Source organism: Cnephaeus nilssonii, assembly GCF_951640355.1.
Source record: "Cnephaeus nilssonii genome assembly, chromosome: X".
In the NCBI taxonomy this organism is placed as follows: domain Eukaryota; kingdom Metazoa; phylum Chordata; class Mammalia; order Chiroptera; family Vespertilionidae; genus Cnephaeus; species Cnephaeus nilssonii.
The window spans coordinates 75,560,451-75,578,058 of record NC_137071.1 but is presented as its reverse complement, the minus strand read 5'-3'; the positions used below and the strand labels follow the sequence as shown (position 1 = coordinate 75,578,058).

Sequence of the window (17,608 nt, the reverse complement as noted above, 5' to 3'; positions counted from 1 at the left end):
CCAAAACTTGGTGGCTTCTCACCAGAGAGTCAGGGATCCAACATTGATCCAGAAGCAATCAGTTCATACTAGCTCAGTATTAGACCAAAGGTTGTTCAGTATATCAATGGTGGGTAATTTATTATGTCAGAGAAAAATGCTACAAGTATTCCTTGTCTAATGGAATAGATACACTATAGCAAAAATTGTTGTGAAGTGAATTTCTGTCAATTCCTGTTTCACTTTGATTTTTATTATAAAGCCATGGCTATGTTTTGCTAGAAAAATAAAAAATAAAAGATTGGCTCCAGGTCATAATTAAACCGTGTATTTTAAAATAAACTGCAGGCCCTGACCAGATAGCTCAGTTGATTGGAGCATCGTCCCAATGTGCCAGGGTTGTAGGTTCAGTCCCCTGTGAGGGTGCATGCAGGAGTCAAGTAATGAATGCATAAATGGGTGGAAAGACTAGTTGATATTTTTCTCTACCTCTCTCTTTCCCTTCCTCTCCCTCTAAAATCAAACAATCAATGATTTTTTTTAATTAAGTAGAATAAACCACATATTTAAAAAACTACAATAATAGGATAATAATGTAGGGCCAATCATTTTTAAACTATAATGAGATTCCTGTGCTAGACAATGTGCTCCCACCTTCCACAGCTTTAAATTCTGCTCCTCAGTAGATTAGTGGATAAAAAAATGCTGTGGTACATTTACACAATGGAATGCTATGTATCTGTAAAAAAGAAGGATTTCTTACCCTTTGCAACAGCATGGATGGAGCTGGAGAGTATTATGCTAAGTAAAATAAGACAGTAAGAGAAAGACAAATATCAGATGATATCGCTTATATGTGGAATTTAATGAACTCAATATTTTTTTTAATTTAATAAATCTTTATTGTTCAGATTATTCCAATAGTTTCTCCTTTTTCCCCTCATAGCTCCCCTCCACCCGGTTCCCACCCCACTCTCTGCCGTTACCTCCCCCTCACTGTCCTCATCCATAGGTGTACAATTTTTGTCTAGTTTCTTCCTGCACCCCCCATACCCCTTTCCCCCTGAGAATTATCAGTCCACTCCCTTTCTATGACCCTGATTCTATTATATTCACCAGTTTATTCTGTTCCTCAGCTTTTTAATTCACTTGATTTTTGGGTTCACTTGTTGATAGATATGTATTTGTTGTTCATAATTTTTATCTTTACTTTTTTCTTCTTCCTCTTCTTAAAGAATAGCATTTCATATAATACTGGTTTGGTGTTGAACTCCTTTAGCTTTTTCTTATCTGTGAAGCTCTTTATCTGACCTTCCATTCTGAATGATAACTTTGCTAGGTAGAGTAATCTTGGTTGTAGGTTCTTGCTATTCATCACTTTGAATATTTCTTGCCACTCCCGTCTGGCCTGCATAGTTTCTGTTGAGAAATCAGCTGACAATCGTATGGGTGCTCCCCTGTAGGTAACTAACTGTTTTTCTCTTGCTGCTTGTAAGATTCTCTCTTTGTCTTTTGCTCTTGGCATTTTAATTATGATGTGTCTTGGTGTGGTCCTCTTTGGATTCCTTTTGTTTGGGGTTCTCTGTGCTTCCTGGACTTGTAAGACTATTTCTTTCATCAGGTGGGGGAAGTTTTCAGTCATTATTTCTTCAAATATGTTTTCAGTATCTTGCTCTCTCTCTTCTTCTGGCACCCCCATAATTCTGATGTTGGTACGCTTGAAATTGTCCCAGAGGCTTCTTACACTATCTTCATATTTTTGGATTCTTTTTTCTTTTTGCTTTCCCGGTTGAGTGTTTTTTGCTTCTTTGTATTTCAAATCTTTGACTTGATTCTTGCAGTCCTCTAGTCTGCTGTTAGGTCTCTGTATAATATTTTTTATTTCAGTCAGTGTATGTTTAATTTCTAGTTGGTCCTTTTTCATATCCTTGAGGGTCTGGCTAAGTTTATTGGCCTTTTCTAGGAAATTCTTGAAAAACCTTATAACCGTAGTTTTGAATTCTATATCCAGTTGTTTATTTTTCTCCATTTCTTTTGTTTGTGATCTGTTACTTTGTCTCCGCATTTTTGCTGCTTCCTTGAGTTGGTAGGGTAGCTTTGTGTGCCAGGTTTCCTATATGGCCCATTGGGTCAGCCTCCCCAGTCACCTGAGGTGGACACTCTTGGTGCACCCTTTTGTGGTCTGTGTGTACAGCCTTGTTGTAGTTAAGTCTTGATTGTTTTTGGTATCACTGGGAGGAATTGACCTCCAGGCCAATTGGCTATGTGCATCAGCTGTGTCTACGCCGGGAGAACTTCTGTGATGGAGACTGAAGGGTTCATCTTTGAAGAGATGGGGGCTAGGATGCCTTCAAAGATGAACCCTTCATCTTCCACATGAAACTCTTCTAGGCTTCCTTATGTCAGTCAAGAAATCCATTCAGTTTCCCAATCAAGAAACCTAGAAGTCATCTTTCACACCTCCCTCTATTTTACCTATCAATTCCAATATAGCACTAAGTATTGTCATTTTTAGCCTCTGAGATATCTCTCAAATCTATCGTCTACCTATCTCCACTGCCATGAACCTAAAGCAGGTCACCATTATTTCTCTTCTGGAGATCACAGCCTCTTCACTGGGTTCTCTGTGTCTGGTATTCCATTCTCTTCCTGTTGTGATATATAGAGAGTTAATACTACATGAACTTAAGTAAGTCTCTTTCCCTTTTCAGGCTTCAGCTTCTGCATCCTAAACTGGATGATTTCCTGTCATGTGCATCTCTCTTTTCTGTGGTTCTATGATCAGAATGTTCTTTATTGCACTCGTGTCCAGCTATCTAGACTTCCAAAGAAGGTATTGCTATACCTGGGCCACTGGATTCTCAGTGTGTATATTCACGCTTTCATTTTTCCATTCACTCAGAAAACATTTACTGCATACTCATTGTGTACTAAGCATTGTATGTAGTACAGGTGATTCAGTGGGGAGTAAGACATGGGTCTTATCCTCAAGAAGCTCAATCTGTTCAGGGGTATGGATACAAACAGGCAACCCAGCACATATTGTTGGTGGGAGTAATTATGGAAAACTCCCTGGAGTAGCTGGTATTTTGATTGGAGCCTGAATTATAAATAGGAGCTATCCAGGAGAGCAGAGGCATGCATGTACAAAAACCTGGGTCAAGATGCCAGGAGAGATTAAAGTAAGACTAGAAGATGGCAGACCAATTGGGAGGCTATGGGAAGCCCCTAGAGTAGAGGTGAGGAAGACCGTGAACTAAGGTCATAGGGACAGAGAGAAATGGACAGGTTTTAGTTACATTTTGGAGGTGGAATTGTTAGTTCTTGCTGGTAGATTGGCTGTGGAAGATGAGGAAAAGATGAGGTCATGGAGGACACTTGGGTTCCTGGCTTGATCAACTTTGTGGGTTTCTAGTTTAATCAACTTTATGGATGTACTGACATTTACCGAGTTTATTCCATGAACTCAAAAGGAAGGAGCTGGTTTGGGGAATGGGGGAGGGGAAGAAGATTATGAGTTCAGCTTTGGTCATTTTGGTTTTGACTTGGAATATCCAGTAGGAGAGGTCTGATAAGCAATTGTCTATAAGACCAGGCATGCTGAGAAGAGAAATCTGGTTTAGAGGTTCAGATTTGGGAGTCATTAACATGTAGATGAGGTCCTGTTAGGAGAATGAGCAGATGCTGAAGATCCAAGTGCCTATCAAGCAAAAACACCAGGGCTAAGAAGGAAAATGCTATCACAGATACTTCTCATTCCTAGACACACATCTCTGTCCCAAAGAGGGTTTCTCAATAATGTCTGTGCATATTCTGCTTAAGAGAAGTCTTAAGTACCCAATCATAATTTCTCCATTTTATCATATATGATATCTAAAGAGGAAATGGAACAGATACTTTATGCCATCTACCAGGTGTTTTAAATTCATTAACTCAAATGTTCACAATAACCCTACACCAGAGCTATTATTGATCAGAGCTCTAGAAACTTGGAGTAGTTAAGTCACTTGCCTAATGATACCAGAACTGGTGAGCAAGAATTCTTCCCAGGGTCATGTCTTATGGAATCAAAGAATGAAGCTGCTGCCCTGGCCAGTGTGGCTAAGTGGATAGAGCATTGGCCTGTGGACTGAAGGATCTCGGGTTCGATTCTGGTCAAGGGTACATACCTGGTTGTGGGCTCAATCCCCCGTGGGGGGAATTCAGGAGGCAGCCGATCAATGATTCTCTCTCATCATTGATGTTTCTACCTTTCTCACTCTCTCCATTCCTCTCTGAAATCAATAAAAACATATTTTAAAAAATGAAGCCGCGGACCAGAGGAGTTCAAACAAGGCAGGAATTTATTGCAAGCAAACCCAGGCTTCCCACTCAGGAGGGGAGGGGATCTACATGGATTGCCATAGAAGTATTCTGCTCTTCCCCTTATGCCTGCTAAAGGCCTGCTTTTTGTCTGTTTGTGCCACTCTCTGATTGGTTCCTGGCCTTTTTTGCAACATTTCATTTTGTACTTGCAAGAAAAACATCCTTGTCTCAAAACACCCTGTTTTTCTGCAAAACATTTTGTGGTTTCAGCTAGCTCCATGATTCCTCCTTCTTCAACCCCTTACCCTGTCTACCTAATTCTGCTTTAACTCCTTACACTAAGGTCACATAGTTTTGAAATGGCGGTAAGCAGATTTGACTCCAGGTCTGTCTGACTCCAGAGCCTACTCCGTGATACCACCTAACAGCACTGCACCACCTCCTGTAATATAACTGGATCCATAGGAAAGCCTGTGCTCACCCTTTGTCTCTGTTATGCTTCATAAATATCATTTGCATCCCTTAGTTTAATGCTTTACTCTCCATTAAAATGCAAATCCCCCTGAGAAGTAAAGCTCTAAGTTGTTGTCAGTCATTTATGCCTCAGTGGGAATGAGTTTCAAATTCTTCCTTAGGAACAAATTTTAATTTTATAAGAGGACACTGGAAAATTGGGGGAGAGATAAAAAGGCAAGAAAGGCCCTCATAATGAAAAGTCAGCCCCCTATCAGTTTCACAGTCCTACCTAATTTGAGGCATGTATTTTTCAGATTCTTAGATGCTATTTCTTCATATGTGTAGTACTTTATATGCAGACCTATTTCTGGGTCTGTTACTCCAGTTATCTGGGGCTGGGACTAGGGCTATGGGTGTGTGTGGTCTGATCTAATACCTTAATTATATATATACTGACCCCAACCCACTGTAGTCATCAGAAGGCAGCCAGCCTGGCTGCAGTTGTGAACCTGCAGTTTCTGGCCTTAGGCACAAGTCCCAGCTCATTCTCTGGAGAATTAGACCCTGATGTGTATATGAAAAATCCTGAGCAGATGGAGTCAGAAGAGCTTGTTGGGAAGACTTGGAGGTGTCCCTTCTGCCCCTCTTTGGGTCTATTTGCCAAAATAAATGACATGTATCAGGGTAGGGCATTGGTCCAAGCCCATTGAAATTCTGCTAGCAGCCCAAACAGTGATTGTGTTTCAGATTGTTTCTGTGAAATGATCAGTGTTAGGAAGAGAGAAATTATGTGTGAGCATCTGGCTGCTGCAGCCTACTGATGGGGAAAGTCCCAGGGGCGGGCCTGGGGTTAGGGAGCCAGACTCAAGGACCCCCTAGGACATCTGCCACTGGCAAACAGGGAAAGAGCCACAAACTGGCAGGGGCAATGTGGTTAGAGACCCACACTGTTCCTCAGTAGCTATGTGACCTAATCAAGTCATTTCTCTTGGCTTATTTTTTTCAAAATGTATAAAATAGAAGCTGGATGGAATGGTCTTTAAGGGCCCTTCCTGCTTGAACATTCTGTGACTTCTGTGACACAGGTTTGATTTATTTTTCTCTGTAGTGAGGCCCACCCACCTCATTATCTGTAGCCACTATGTTTTCACACTGACCTCTGCTGGCCAATATGAAAAGTGACACTGATTGCTTTTTGGAGGAAAATCCCCCCAATTTAGTACAGTATTAAGCTTCAGGAGTACACTGGGCACTAAAACAGAAACCCTATGCATTAGAGATATGAAAAAAGATCATATAGCTATAAGCACAAACTCTGCATATCTAGAAATGGTTGACAAAGCAACACACAAAAGAAATGTCTCTTATTTTTTTCTTTGCCATCTTCAATTGTTTGTGGTGCTCTGTACCACTGAATGAAAGGACCTCAGTAGGTGGGAAGGCTCCTTGTCTCATATCTTATGACTATAGGCTCTAGAAGGGCCTGAAACCACTCTAAGAAGGCAGTTCCGAGCAGTGCCCCAGAGGCCTCAAGACATCCCACAAGCCCTGCTTCTGGCCCTTTGGTCAGTCTGAGAGGTTTCTAGCTGGGGACAGCCCAGAAGTACACCTTCTTTTGAGGAGTGCCATTTCAAATACCTTTTTGGAAAAAGAATTAGTATTCAAAGTACCCATGAGTTCTTTAAGAGACTTACTTTGAGTTCTCTGGCTGGAACTGAGGAGTCAGCTGTACAACTGTGGAAAATTCAGCATGCACACCCAGCAAAGGGAAAGGAAATGGGCCATGGAACCCTGCCTTTTCTGGATGGAATCAGATTTCCTGTTAAGTCCAGCATTGGAATTGCCTCACTCCTAAGTCTCATTGCTTACTCTTGCTGATCATGCACTCACAAAAGGCAAGAGATCATGGCTGGAGTGTGCCAGCCCATGTGCCCATGCCAGGCACTGCTCAAGCTGTAGTGATGTGAGCAAGATGGGAATTGGGTGACACCACAATCTTCTCTCTTAGTAGCTGTTCAATGGTTTGTCATGTGCTCCACCTCCTCTCTTTGATGCAGGAAAGCTTTGAGCAGGGTCAAACATTCTGTGCCCCGGTTGCAACCTCTCTGCTAGTAATAACATGGTTTTAAGAAGCTTGTCCTGCACCCCCCCAACCCTCCCACCAAATAGTCCCCTCCTCCCCCAACAGCTGCTTCTTATCTGTTTTCCTTGTTCCAGCCTCAGGCAGGCTGCCCTGGCCTCCTGCTGACACACACATGTTCTCCTGAATGCTCCTTGATGAGTTTCAGCCCTGAAACACAAAGCCTTCCTCCCATCCTTCCCTGACCCCAATCTTCTAAGGGTTCCCTACTTCCCACCACATCAATTTGTCAACTTTCCTGCCTTACTTTCCAGGCCCACTCCAGTTGGGGCCCACTCAGCCTGTCCAATGTGGCCTATGACTCCCTCTCAACACACACCCCCACCTGAGTCATGGACAGAATGTAATCATTACCAACTGCATGTCCAACACTTTCCTTGTGTTCTTATACCATTTATGCTAGGTTCCAGACATGTACTGTTTGTTATGGTTTTGATGAGTACATTAGTCTTGAAAGCTTAGGCTTACATTTTAGACTTCGTTAATGCTCAACAGCATCCCTGCACTACTTTTTAAAAGTATTGTTCTTTTTCTTTTTAGTTTTATATATATATATATATATATATATATATATATATATACACACACACACACACACACACACACACACACACACACACACACTGAGTGGCCCAGATTATTACAATCTCTGAACGAATAATAATCTGGCCACTCAGTATATATACTCACTATCTGGCCCGGTGCATGAATTCGTGCATGGGTGGGGTCCGGCCAGCCTGACCAGGGGGAGGGGACATGGGTGGTTGGCTGGCCTACCTGCTGATCGAACTCCTGGTCGAGGGGACAATTTGCATATTAGCCTTTTATTATATAGGATATACACTGAGTGGCCAGATTATTATGCGTTCAGAGATCATAATAATCTGGCCACTCAGTGTATATTCACAAAAGTAATAAATAACAGAATCATTGTAAATAAAATTTCAACAACAGAGAGTAAGAGCATAAAAAGTGAAAGCTCAACTCCCACCCCATCATTCCCAGAAATGAGCTAATTAAAAAGTCTGAACCCTAGCATCATTTGTAGGCTGTGTGTATGTTGGGTGTGGGGGAATTGCATCTCTTCGGGAAGAGCATCTTTTACTTTTTTACAAGAATCCTAGGTCTTCATGGACCTAATTGACACTGGAAATTGTACTCTAAAAGCCCTATACAGCTGGTGTTCACTTGCATCTCCAGTACACGACTCTAGCCACCACATAAACGGTCTGTCCTTTTTCCAGGCTTTTAAAAAGTAAAACTTGAAGGTGAATATTAAAGGGCATGTTTAATGGGTTTTTCTCAGAGCTTTTCACAGATATGTAGGAAATTGCAGGCAATCAGTAAAGGTGCAGAGAGGTGGTGATGGAAAACATTTATGAAAAGAGGCTTTCTAATTAATATGGTGTTGTGTTCTCTGAAAGGTAATGAACATTACTAATGGTTTTCATTTTTCTGCCAAGAAAATTCAGTCCCTGCTGGTGTTTGTTCTAAATGATAGACTAGTCCACTGTGTGGCACCCACTGGAGTTAATTCTCTGTCTCAGTTAGCTTTAAAATGTCAGCCTGAACTCTCAGACTTCATTGCTACAGATACTTTATAACCAGGGCATTCAAAATCTTCAGGCTGCTTCCTCTTGCTATCATAATTGGTACTTGATGTATATTCTCAGGCTCCTTGGATATTACACCTTCTACAATGTGCAGTTGGCAGGAGTAAAGGGAAGGAAGAAAGATAGGGAGGAAGCAAATAAACAGTGTGTGTGTGTGTGTGTGTGTGTGTGTGTTCCCTGTGAGCATCTGTTTCCAGTTGCAATTATGGGGTCCTAAAGTCTGCCAACAAAGATGAGCTCTGACATATTGGTCAGCCCATGGGTTTCTGGGTTCCCCCTCTCTGACCCTGGAGACAGTGTTCTTTAAAGCACAGCTGTTTATGGACTTCACAGAAAGCATGTGGTTGGCCATTTGGATGTAAGTTATAAAATGTCATGATACTCTCCAGCATTCTGTTCTTTTGCTATTTTGACAATCTGATGGATGACCTGGCATTAACCAAGAAGCAGACATTATTATCCAGCTTGAATAACTAATCTTCTAAGAAGTACAAAGTTGAAGGATATTGGTGCACATGAATCTTATTAAATGTGCTTATAAAATATGTTCTATCCAAATAATTTTAGCAGCCCCTAAAATAGCCTTTTCTGATCTGTGTCTGGAACTTTGGCATACTTCACAGATCTCTAAGCCAAAATTATTTAATGAAGTGATGACAGTGTTTTTTTGTGCATGGGAAAATGAGAAGTGTTGATGTTAAGTCCTTTGGTAACTAATTATACTCCTTCTGTCCATCTTAGGGGCAACCAGGACCCATTGGAATTCAGGGTCAAACAGGTCCTCAAGGATTTGCTGGCCCTAGTGGTTTATCAGGGTTCAAAGGAGAAAGGGGCTCCCCAGGCCCTCTGGGAGCATATGGACCAAAAGGAGATAAGGTAAGAGCACCAAAGCTTGATTTTTCTTTGACTTATGGGTCACAAGTATGAAGGTAAAAGGTTTCAAATCTCAGTTCTGTTGTGGAAATAACACTAATCCTGAACACTATGTTGCTGGGCTACATGTTTTAATAAGAGACAGGTTGAGTGGTGTGCTACTAATGGATCAGCCCATTTCTGGAGAGACTCTCATGAGAAGCAAACAATAAAGTACATGTATTAACTACTTGCTAGATAAGTGGGCTCACTGTGGTGTGAAGTCATGTTGGTTTGAACTGGGTATGAGTCAAAACTCCAATCATCTGGGCAGTAGAGGTCAGGAATTCAAGGCAAGGCCATTTGGAAGCAAGGGCTCAGAATGCTTAGAAGCAATCTGGGCCACAAATATAGGAAAATATATGCAAGTAAGGAGATTGGTCATGTCATGATGGCTGACTGACTGAGATTAGTGTTCAGTTTATGTACCCTGTTGATTTTTGTCACCTCCTCTTCACCCCACTGGTGAGGGAGGGACTCCCACCCTAGGGTTCTGGGGATGGCCAAAAATATGACACCTGACATTGAACAGAAGGGATGTACAACAGGTTTATTAGTTGCATACACTGAGTGGCCAGATTATTATGATCTCTGAATGCATAATAATCTAGCCACTCAGAATATATATATTAGAGGCCCGGTGCATGAATTCGTGCATGGGTGGGGTCCAGCCAGCCTGGCCAGGGGGGAGGGGACATGGGCGGTTGGCCGGCCTGCCTGCTGGTCGAACTCCTGGTTGAGGGGACAATTTACATATTAACCTTTTATTATATAGGATATACACTGAGTGACCAGATTATAATGCATTCATAGATCAAAATAATCTGGCCACTCTGTATATTCCCAGCTCAGGGGAGAAGTACACCACAGGGCCACACAAGGGTTGCCCTTGGGGTCAAAATAAACCAGAAGTGGCTATGGGAGGCAGATGTTGTAGTATAAAGGAGGTGAGATATCCCTTGGTTCCTGAGGGAGAATGTGATTGGCTTGTTTGACTAATTCAATGGGCCAGCAGGGAACTAAGCCCACTGCTCAGAGATAAGCAGGAACTGCATCTGGTCTGTTTGATTAGGATGGTCATTTGCCTAGGAGACCCTATCTACAGGAGCAGAGTGGAGAAGGGGACTTATGGTTAGACCATTTGAGGCCATCGTGGTTTGCCCAGATGTCAGGGCAGCATATACTTTTAGGTCTTACACCACATTGCCTAAGACAAGAACTGATCTCATAATACACATGAGTCTGAGACTTCTAGTAGAGGCAAGTGATCACTTCAAACTGAAGTAGGAAGCAATGTGGAAGAAGAGGTATAAAATGCTTCTTAACAACTTAGGTCATGAATTACATGAAAAATTCACTAAATCAAATGGAGGTCAATTGGATTTTCTTTAACTTTCCTCTCCCTACTCCTATTTTTAGGGTCCCATGGGAGTTCCTGGTTTTCTTGGCATTGATGGGATTCCGGTGAGTGTGTCCACAAAGGCATTTTAAAATGTCACCTCTAGGTTCTCCCTCATAACTTAAGCACCTTTGGCCTTAGCAACATCCCATCTTATGCAAACATGCTCAGGGTCAAGTGTTGAGATGTGTGTTAAGGTCTGAAGGGCAGTGGTTGCACAGTTTCCCTGGGATTCAATTATAGGCAGCACCAAATGAAACAGTTGGGGGTGCAGAGACATGTGAAAATATAAGAAGCCACCAATATCTTAGCAAAATGAGATAGGTATTGTAGGTTGAGGGGAGCTTTAATTGGGAATAAGAGACTGGTTCTGAAGTGTAGAGTCAGTGTCACATTAGAGCACGAACATACTCATTATAAGAAATTTAAGAAAGTACATGAAATTGGGTAGAAAAATATCTTGATACATTTTGTTCCTATAATTTATTCTCTTCAGGCTCCTCTCATTTCAGAGTGAATTTCCCTTTAGTTTTTACAAAATGACTACTCCAAAGATCAGCCTCTTTCATCCATCCTGAACAACTGGCTTTGCTGGAGATAAGTGGGGAGTTTGGTGCCTGCAGACATCTCCCATTTCATCCAACCCAATTGCATAGTTCCATCATTTTCACCTCATATCCCTACTCATCTCACCACTGGAGATCACATGAAAATATTTTGTCAACCTTTAAAATACAGTGTTTGTACTTGCTGCTATCACTTTTTAGTTATGTCCTTTGGCACTTCTCTATATATTTAAACTTTAGCCTGGGCTGTTTGTCTATAGCAATGATTTTCAACCTTATTTAAGAGAAGAACCAAATCTTGTGTGGAAGCCCTAGACAAAACAGCTTCTTATGTGACACTACATAATCATCTAGTACTAGGGAAGGAGGTTCAAATCTCTTTGTGCCAGTATATAGGTATTTCATGAGCACCTACTATATGTACTAACACTCTACTATGAGGATACAGAAAAAATATATAGCTCTACCCATCTACACTAATAAAAGAGAAATATGCAAATTAGCCATCACTTTGTGACGCCCACCAGCCAATCAGGAGTGGGTATGCAAATTAACCCAACAAAGGTGGCAGCAGCCCTGCCCCCCAGCCACTCCAGGCCTCTGGGCAGCACACATGGAGGTGCAGAGCAGCCGGGCAGGGCAGGACGCCTGTTATGAGGGGGAGGGCATGGGGTGGAGGGAGCTACAGGAGCAGCACTCCAGCCGCAGTGAAGACTGATGGCTCCGGCCAGAGCGAAGATGGAAGGCGGTGGCCAGAGCAAAGGCCTGGGTCCCGGGTGCCAGAGGAAAACCAGTGCTGCCAGCCAGGGGAAGGAAGGCCTATTGCAGGAATCTTCGTGCAACGGGCCTCTAGTAAAGATATAATCATCTAATCAATTTCCTCTCCAGATCTAGTATACATTTATGAATTTTGAGAATGGAAGGCTCACTTACCTTGTATTTGTTACATATATCAACAAACCGGCCATCAGATATCTGCATTTTATTTAAGTGCAGACCCTGCCAAATGCACAGAAATAGGCCAGTGGGGAAATACTGTAAGTGTATGGAGTTGGTCATTCTTTTGTGATGTCCCCTGGCATTGTCTCATGCCTGTGTTCCTATAGCCACTTTATGCATAGTCTCCACTCATAATATGTATCTTCAAGAAGCCAGTGGGTAAGGGAAACTAGCAAACTGGAGGCTGCCTCTTCCATTCATCCTGTGGAGCTGGCTTCACCAGAGATGAGTGGGGAGATTTAGAGATCTCAGTGGTAATATCCCCTTCCTCCTGTAGTCTCTTTTTAATGGGGGATTGAAGGAAGTGATTCCTGTGATGCAGAGGCTGATTCCAATTCTGAGCTGGAACCTGTCCCAAAGTCCATCTGGACATTTCTGCCTGCAACTCATAACTTGGAGAGCACTAGGGCTTGCAGGAATTGATCACTTCTCTTTGGGACTTCACTGCTTGGGAGAATGAGTTGCAGGTGTCCAGATTCCTCCAGATAAGCATGCTGCTCCCAGTACAAGCCTCCACTCCCTTGGACCTTCACTGGCCCTTGCCTTGACCAAAGGTTTTATACCTTTACTTTTGATTTTTGTTTGCTTCACTTACTCCATTAAATTATTCTCCCTTCATTCATCCTCTCTCTTCCAGCTATTTATGGTGCATTTATTAAGCACCTTATGTTTACTGCTTACTTCTTCCTTCCATCTGCAATTTTCCAAGAGTCCTTGATATCTGCCCCACACCCTCTAACTCCTTATTACATATGGCCAATGATATTGATTGTCTTGTGTAAAAGCATTATTTAGCTCCTTGAAAACACAAACATGTTTTCTGCTCCTCTCTGGGGCCACAGAGACCCCAGGGCTGAATTCAGCATATACAAGGAACTCTAAAATTATTTGGGGAATGGATTCCAACCTCCAGAACCTATAAAAGCAACAGTTCTCAGACTGGCAGCACTCCCTCAGACAGAGGAATAAAACAGACACCTTTGTCCTACTCAGACATTATTTTTCTCAACTTTCAGTGGCATTTATTAAGCAATTTGGCTGAAACCAACAGCTTCCCAAACACATCTTACTCAACTGGATCACTGCAAAGACCTGATTTTCATCTTAATAATGGCTGATCGCTAACATATATGCCACTGGTTTCACTCCCAAAACTCCATTTTTTCTGTCATGTAGACAATTTCAACATGAAGTATCAAGTAGTCATTTCATGATCATCCAATTCTGTGCACTAAGGGGCACAGCAACCTATTGAGAGAGTGAACAAATAAGCATTCATCAACATATTCGACATTAAAACAACATAGACTAGGGATAGTAGGGCTGTGGCTTTTAATGATATCATAGCTGTGATTTGAGGCTGCTGGCACCTTCAAGAAATGTATGATTTTAAAGTGTTTCTAGTTCAGATAAATTGAGAGAAGAAGTTTTCAAGTCTTCCTTTGAAATTTATGTTTAGCTTTTCCCATGGAGTCAATCTTAAACATTTTTCTGCCTAAAGATGGGTAAATGAACACACCAGATTTATAGTTTCAAAGTGAACACATGGTGTTCACCAAATGGAAACTATTCCTTTGAAATATGGGTTCTGAAGAGCATTGCTTTTCTGGAATACAGCAGATCCTCCTATTCTATGTGCTCAGACACTTGTGGTTATATAAAACCATTGTTTTCTCCCTTAAAAAAAGCTACTAGTAAAGCTACATTCTCTTGAAGAGCTGGCACACACATATGAAAAATCATTAGCAATAACCAGAAAGGTCAATGTGCCAGAAATGTTGTGGTATTGACAGCTGAGAGGAGACAGAACTCAGCCTGGTGGCTTATCCTTGCTGACTTGCTAGAGAGAGGAAGACTTACTATTTATTCAGCTCCTGTGTAATAAACAGTCTCATGGAATTTTAACCATAAATATTAAATTTTATTTTAATGTTAACAACAACCCTATAAGATAGTATTATGCATCTCCATTTTATAGATGAGGAAACTGAGGCTTAAGTTGGGGAATGGAAAAGCTAGGATTGTAGTATAAGTCTAACTGACTCAAATGCTTTATCCACCATCCCACAGTGTCAGCTGAATAAGAAAGGGTTGACAGGTCTGTCAGAAGTCAGAGATTAATCCCAGAAAATTTGGCTAAGATAGAAAAAAGTGAACAGGTGTCCCTGGAATCCTGCAGATAGGAGATATCAAGAGTTCAGGCAAGACGCTCCCCTGGGTCCGGGTGAGGCCACGCACCCCTGGGTCTGGGTGAGGCTGGATCCCGGGTCCGGGTGAGGCCGCACGCCCCTAGGTCCGGGTGAGGCCATGCGCCCCGGGGCCTGGGTGATGCTGGGTCCCAGGTCTGGGTGAGGCCGCGCGCCCCTGAGTCCGGGTAAGGCCGCGCCCCTGGGTCCGGGCGAGACCAAACCAGAGGGAGTCGGACCTGCATTACCACCATTTGTCCACCATCCAGAACTGAAAAGTCAGTGCTGACATGTACACATAAGGAACTGGTGGACATTGAAATTGGGTCTCAAAAGAACTGTTGGTCCAGAAAGAAACTCACTACAGACTGATTCATTTGCCTGTCAGCATAACTATTATTGCTCGTCTCACATTCGGTTCTTATAAGTATATTTCTAGTAACACATGATCTCACTCATCTAGGGGAAATGATGAACAACATAGACTGATGAACAAGATCAGACCCAGAAACAAGGAGGCATCGATTGAACTGTCGGGCCTCAGAGGGAGGGTAGGGGAGGGTGGGGGTAGGGGGGAGAGATCAACCAAAGGACTTGTGTGCATGCATACAAGCCTAACCAATGGTTAAGGACAACAGGGGGTTGGGGGCATCTGTGGGGAGGGGTGTGGGATGGGAATGGGGGGATGAGGACAAATATGTGACACCTTAATCAATAAAGAATTTTTTAAAAAAAAGAGTTCAGGCAAGAAAACTACAGAAGGAATGGGAATAAGAAAAAAATGTGGATACCAATGTGCAAGAATAAAACAAAGATTTTGGTGTCAAACAGAACTACTGTAAACCCCCTAATACTGAGCCAGCCTATTGTCTTGCCTTAACTCATCCCTGTTACTCAACTGAGAGATTGCTTCTAGCAAGCTTAGCTGGGACATTTTAAAGTGGTGGCCAGGATCCTAGGAAGAAATATGTACTACACTTGAAAAAGTTAACACAAGAGTTGAGTAAAGGGTATATTTAAAGGATTTAAAGGTCAGGATTAATGGAAACAACAATGGATTGTGAAGCAACTAACAAAAAGCTGTTATCACCACTGTGACCAAAGGGGAAAGAAGCAATGGTAATACTGGATACCTGTGTGACCTGGAGCCATGAAATAATGGTTTTCCAACAGGAGCTAAGCTCATACAGAAATGTGGCCATTTCCAGAGATATAGCCAAGGAAAGAAGGCATAAGGGAAATAAATAGCATGTGCTCTTTCTCCTCCTGCTCTAGTGCCAAATAAAACTAGGAATCAAAGGGAAATGGAGCTTACACAGTGCTTTCCATAAAAGTCAGCCTCCCAAGGCACAGATTTGGGGAAGGTAGAATGTAGATCTTCAGGGGGAAAATAAGAATAGCCATCTCATTTGGTAATAAAATGATGACTTAATAAGTTGTCTCAGTTTCCCCAGTGCAAGTAAAAATCATCACATGAGTCTGGAAAGCACAGATTATAGCAAGTTTACTGAAAGGATAAGTTTACTGGCCACTCTTCCAGACTTAGTATTTTATGAGTCTAGCAGTATAAAATCATACTTTTGTATTAACAGACTGTTTATCTCCTACAACTTAATAACAATAAAAATGAAACAATTCTATGGAGCATTTTCTCAATAAGAATTTGATAAAAGTTTGTTTCCTCTAATAATTTGAAAAGTTGACTTTTGAATTCATGACATATTTCCCTCAAATCATTGTACATATACTTGGATTTAAAAAGTGTGTGTGAGAGGGTGGGCATCTACCTTTTATTGACCTATCTAGATTTCTGGTCTTTCATGTCATCTCTTTGCTGCTTACCCAATACCCAACCTGCTTTTGATAGATTAAAAAAGAGATATTCCCTACCAAAAAAGTATGCTCTATGCACCAAGAAAGACCAACTCTGGAAAATTATTGAAATCATACCAACTGTATATAAATGATTACTAATAGCCCAGCAAATCAACTGTCACATTGGTGAGTATGGAGAAGAGGGGAAGAGCATTCCCTATCTGAAGCAATACCATGATATGTGATAATGATAAAATAGGATTGAAAGTGTAATTTTTCCAGGACCAGCTTATTTTTTAACAAGCTGCTTTCAGGAGAGGTGCTGCTGTGAAAATTGCTTCTGCTCAGGTGACCAAAATTCAGCATAGTTTCTTATGCAAAGCTTTCAATACAGAAAGCCATACCAGGTTTCCCAGGCTGCAATATGTTCTGAGGAGTCCTAAGGCCTGTCATGATTCCATATTGGTAGCAGTTCAGCTTCCAGAGAGCTAAGCCCCAACTTAGTATATTTTTGTACCCAGGGAAGGTCAGGTTGCAATGCCTTGAGTGACCCATCTCTTCATCCTTGAACCTTTTGGTTTCAGTTTGGATCCTATAAAGCATTACCACTTTTGGAAGGGGTAACACTGAACTGTTATAAGCAACATACACCTGAGTATAAAGGAAAGCTATGAGAGCATCAGTGATGGGGCTAAGAATGAACAAGGGCCAGAATTTGGCAGCATGCTTGGATCCTCTCACTGTTGAGTTTATCAGAGAGTAGCTGAGAGTCCTGTGCCTGACTTGACCCATTCTTTTCTCCTTAAACAGGGACACCCTGGACAGCCAGGGCCCAGAGGCCCACCTGGCCTGGATGGCTATAATGGAACTCAAGGAGCTGTTGGATTTCCAGGACCTGATGGCTATCCTGGGCTGCTCGGACCACCTGTATGCTTCCAGATCTTTGTATATTATTTCAAATGGTTTTGCTTTCCTCAAAGTGTGCCCCTTTTTTCAATCTGGAGATTTCATTAAGCCTCTATGGGGTAACCACTGTAGCCCCTTGTCTAATTTAGAAGTCTGTGCTGGCAGCACCACAACATTAGAAGTCTAAAGAATAAGACCAGTTGCAGAAGGGTGATACATGCTACACTACTCAGGGTTATTTTTTTTCCTTTTTTTTTTAAATTTCATTTTATTGTTTTAAGTATTACAAATAGTAGTACATATATCTCCTTTTTTCCCGATTGACCTTCCCC

The 17,608-nt window shown here is 41.9% G+C and overlaps 1 protein-coding gene across 1 annotated transcript in view; it reads left to right on the top strand.

Annotated features, from left to right (window-relative positions):
* The window catches only part of COL4A6 (collagen type IV alpha 6 chain), a 462,181-nt gene that overhangs the window by 348,391 nt on the left and 96,182 nt on the right, over positions 1-17,608 (top strand). The window contains exons 5-7 of the mRNA XM_079764920.1: positions 9,235-9,369; positions 10,825-10,869; positions 17,181-17,297. Of these exons, the coding sequence (XP_079621046.1) occupies positions 9,235-9,369; positions 10,825-10,869; positions 17,181-17,297 (297 nt within the window). The remainder of the gene's footprint in view (positions 1-9,234; positions 9,370-10,824; positions 10,870-17,180; positions 17,298-17,608) is intronic.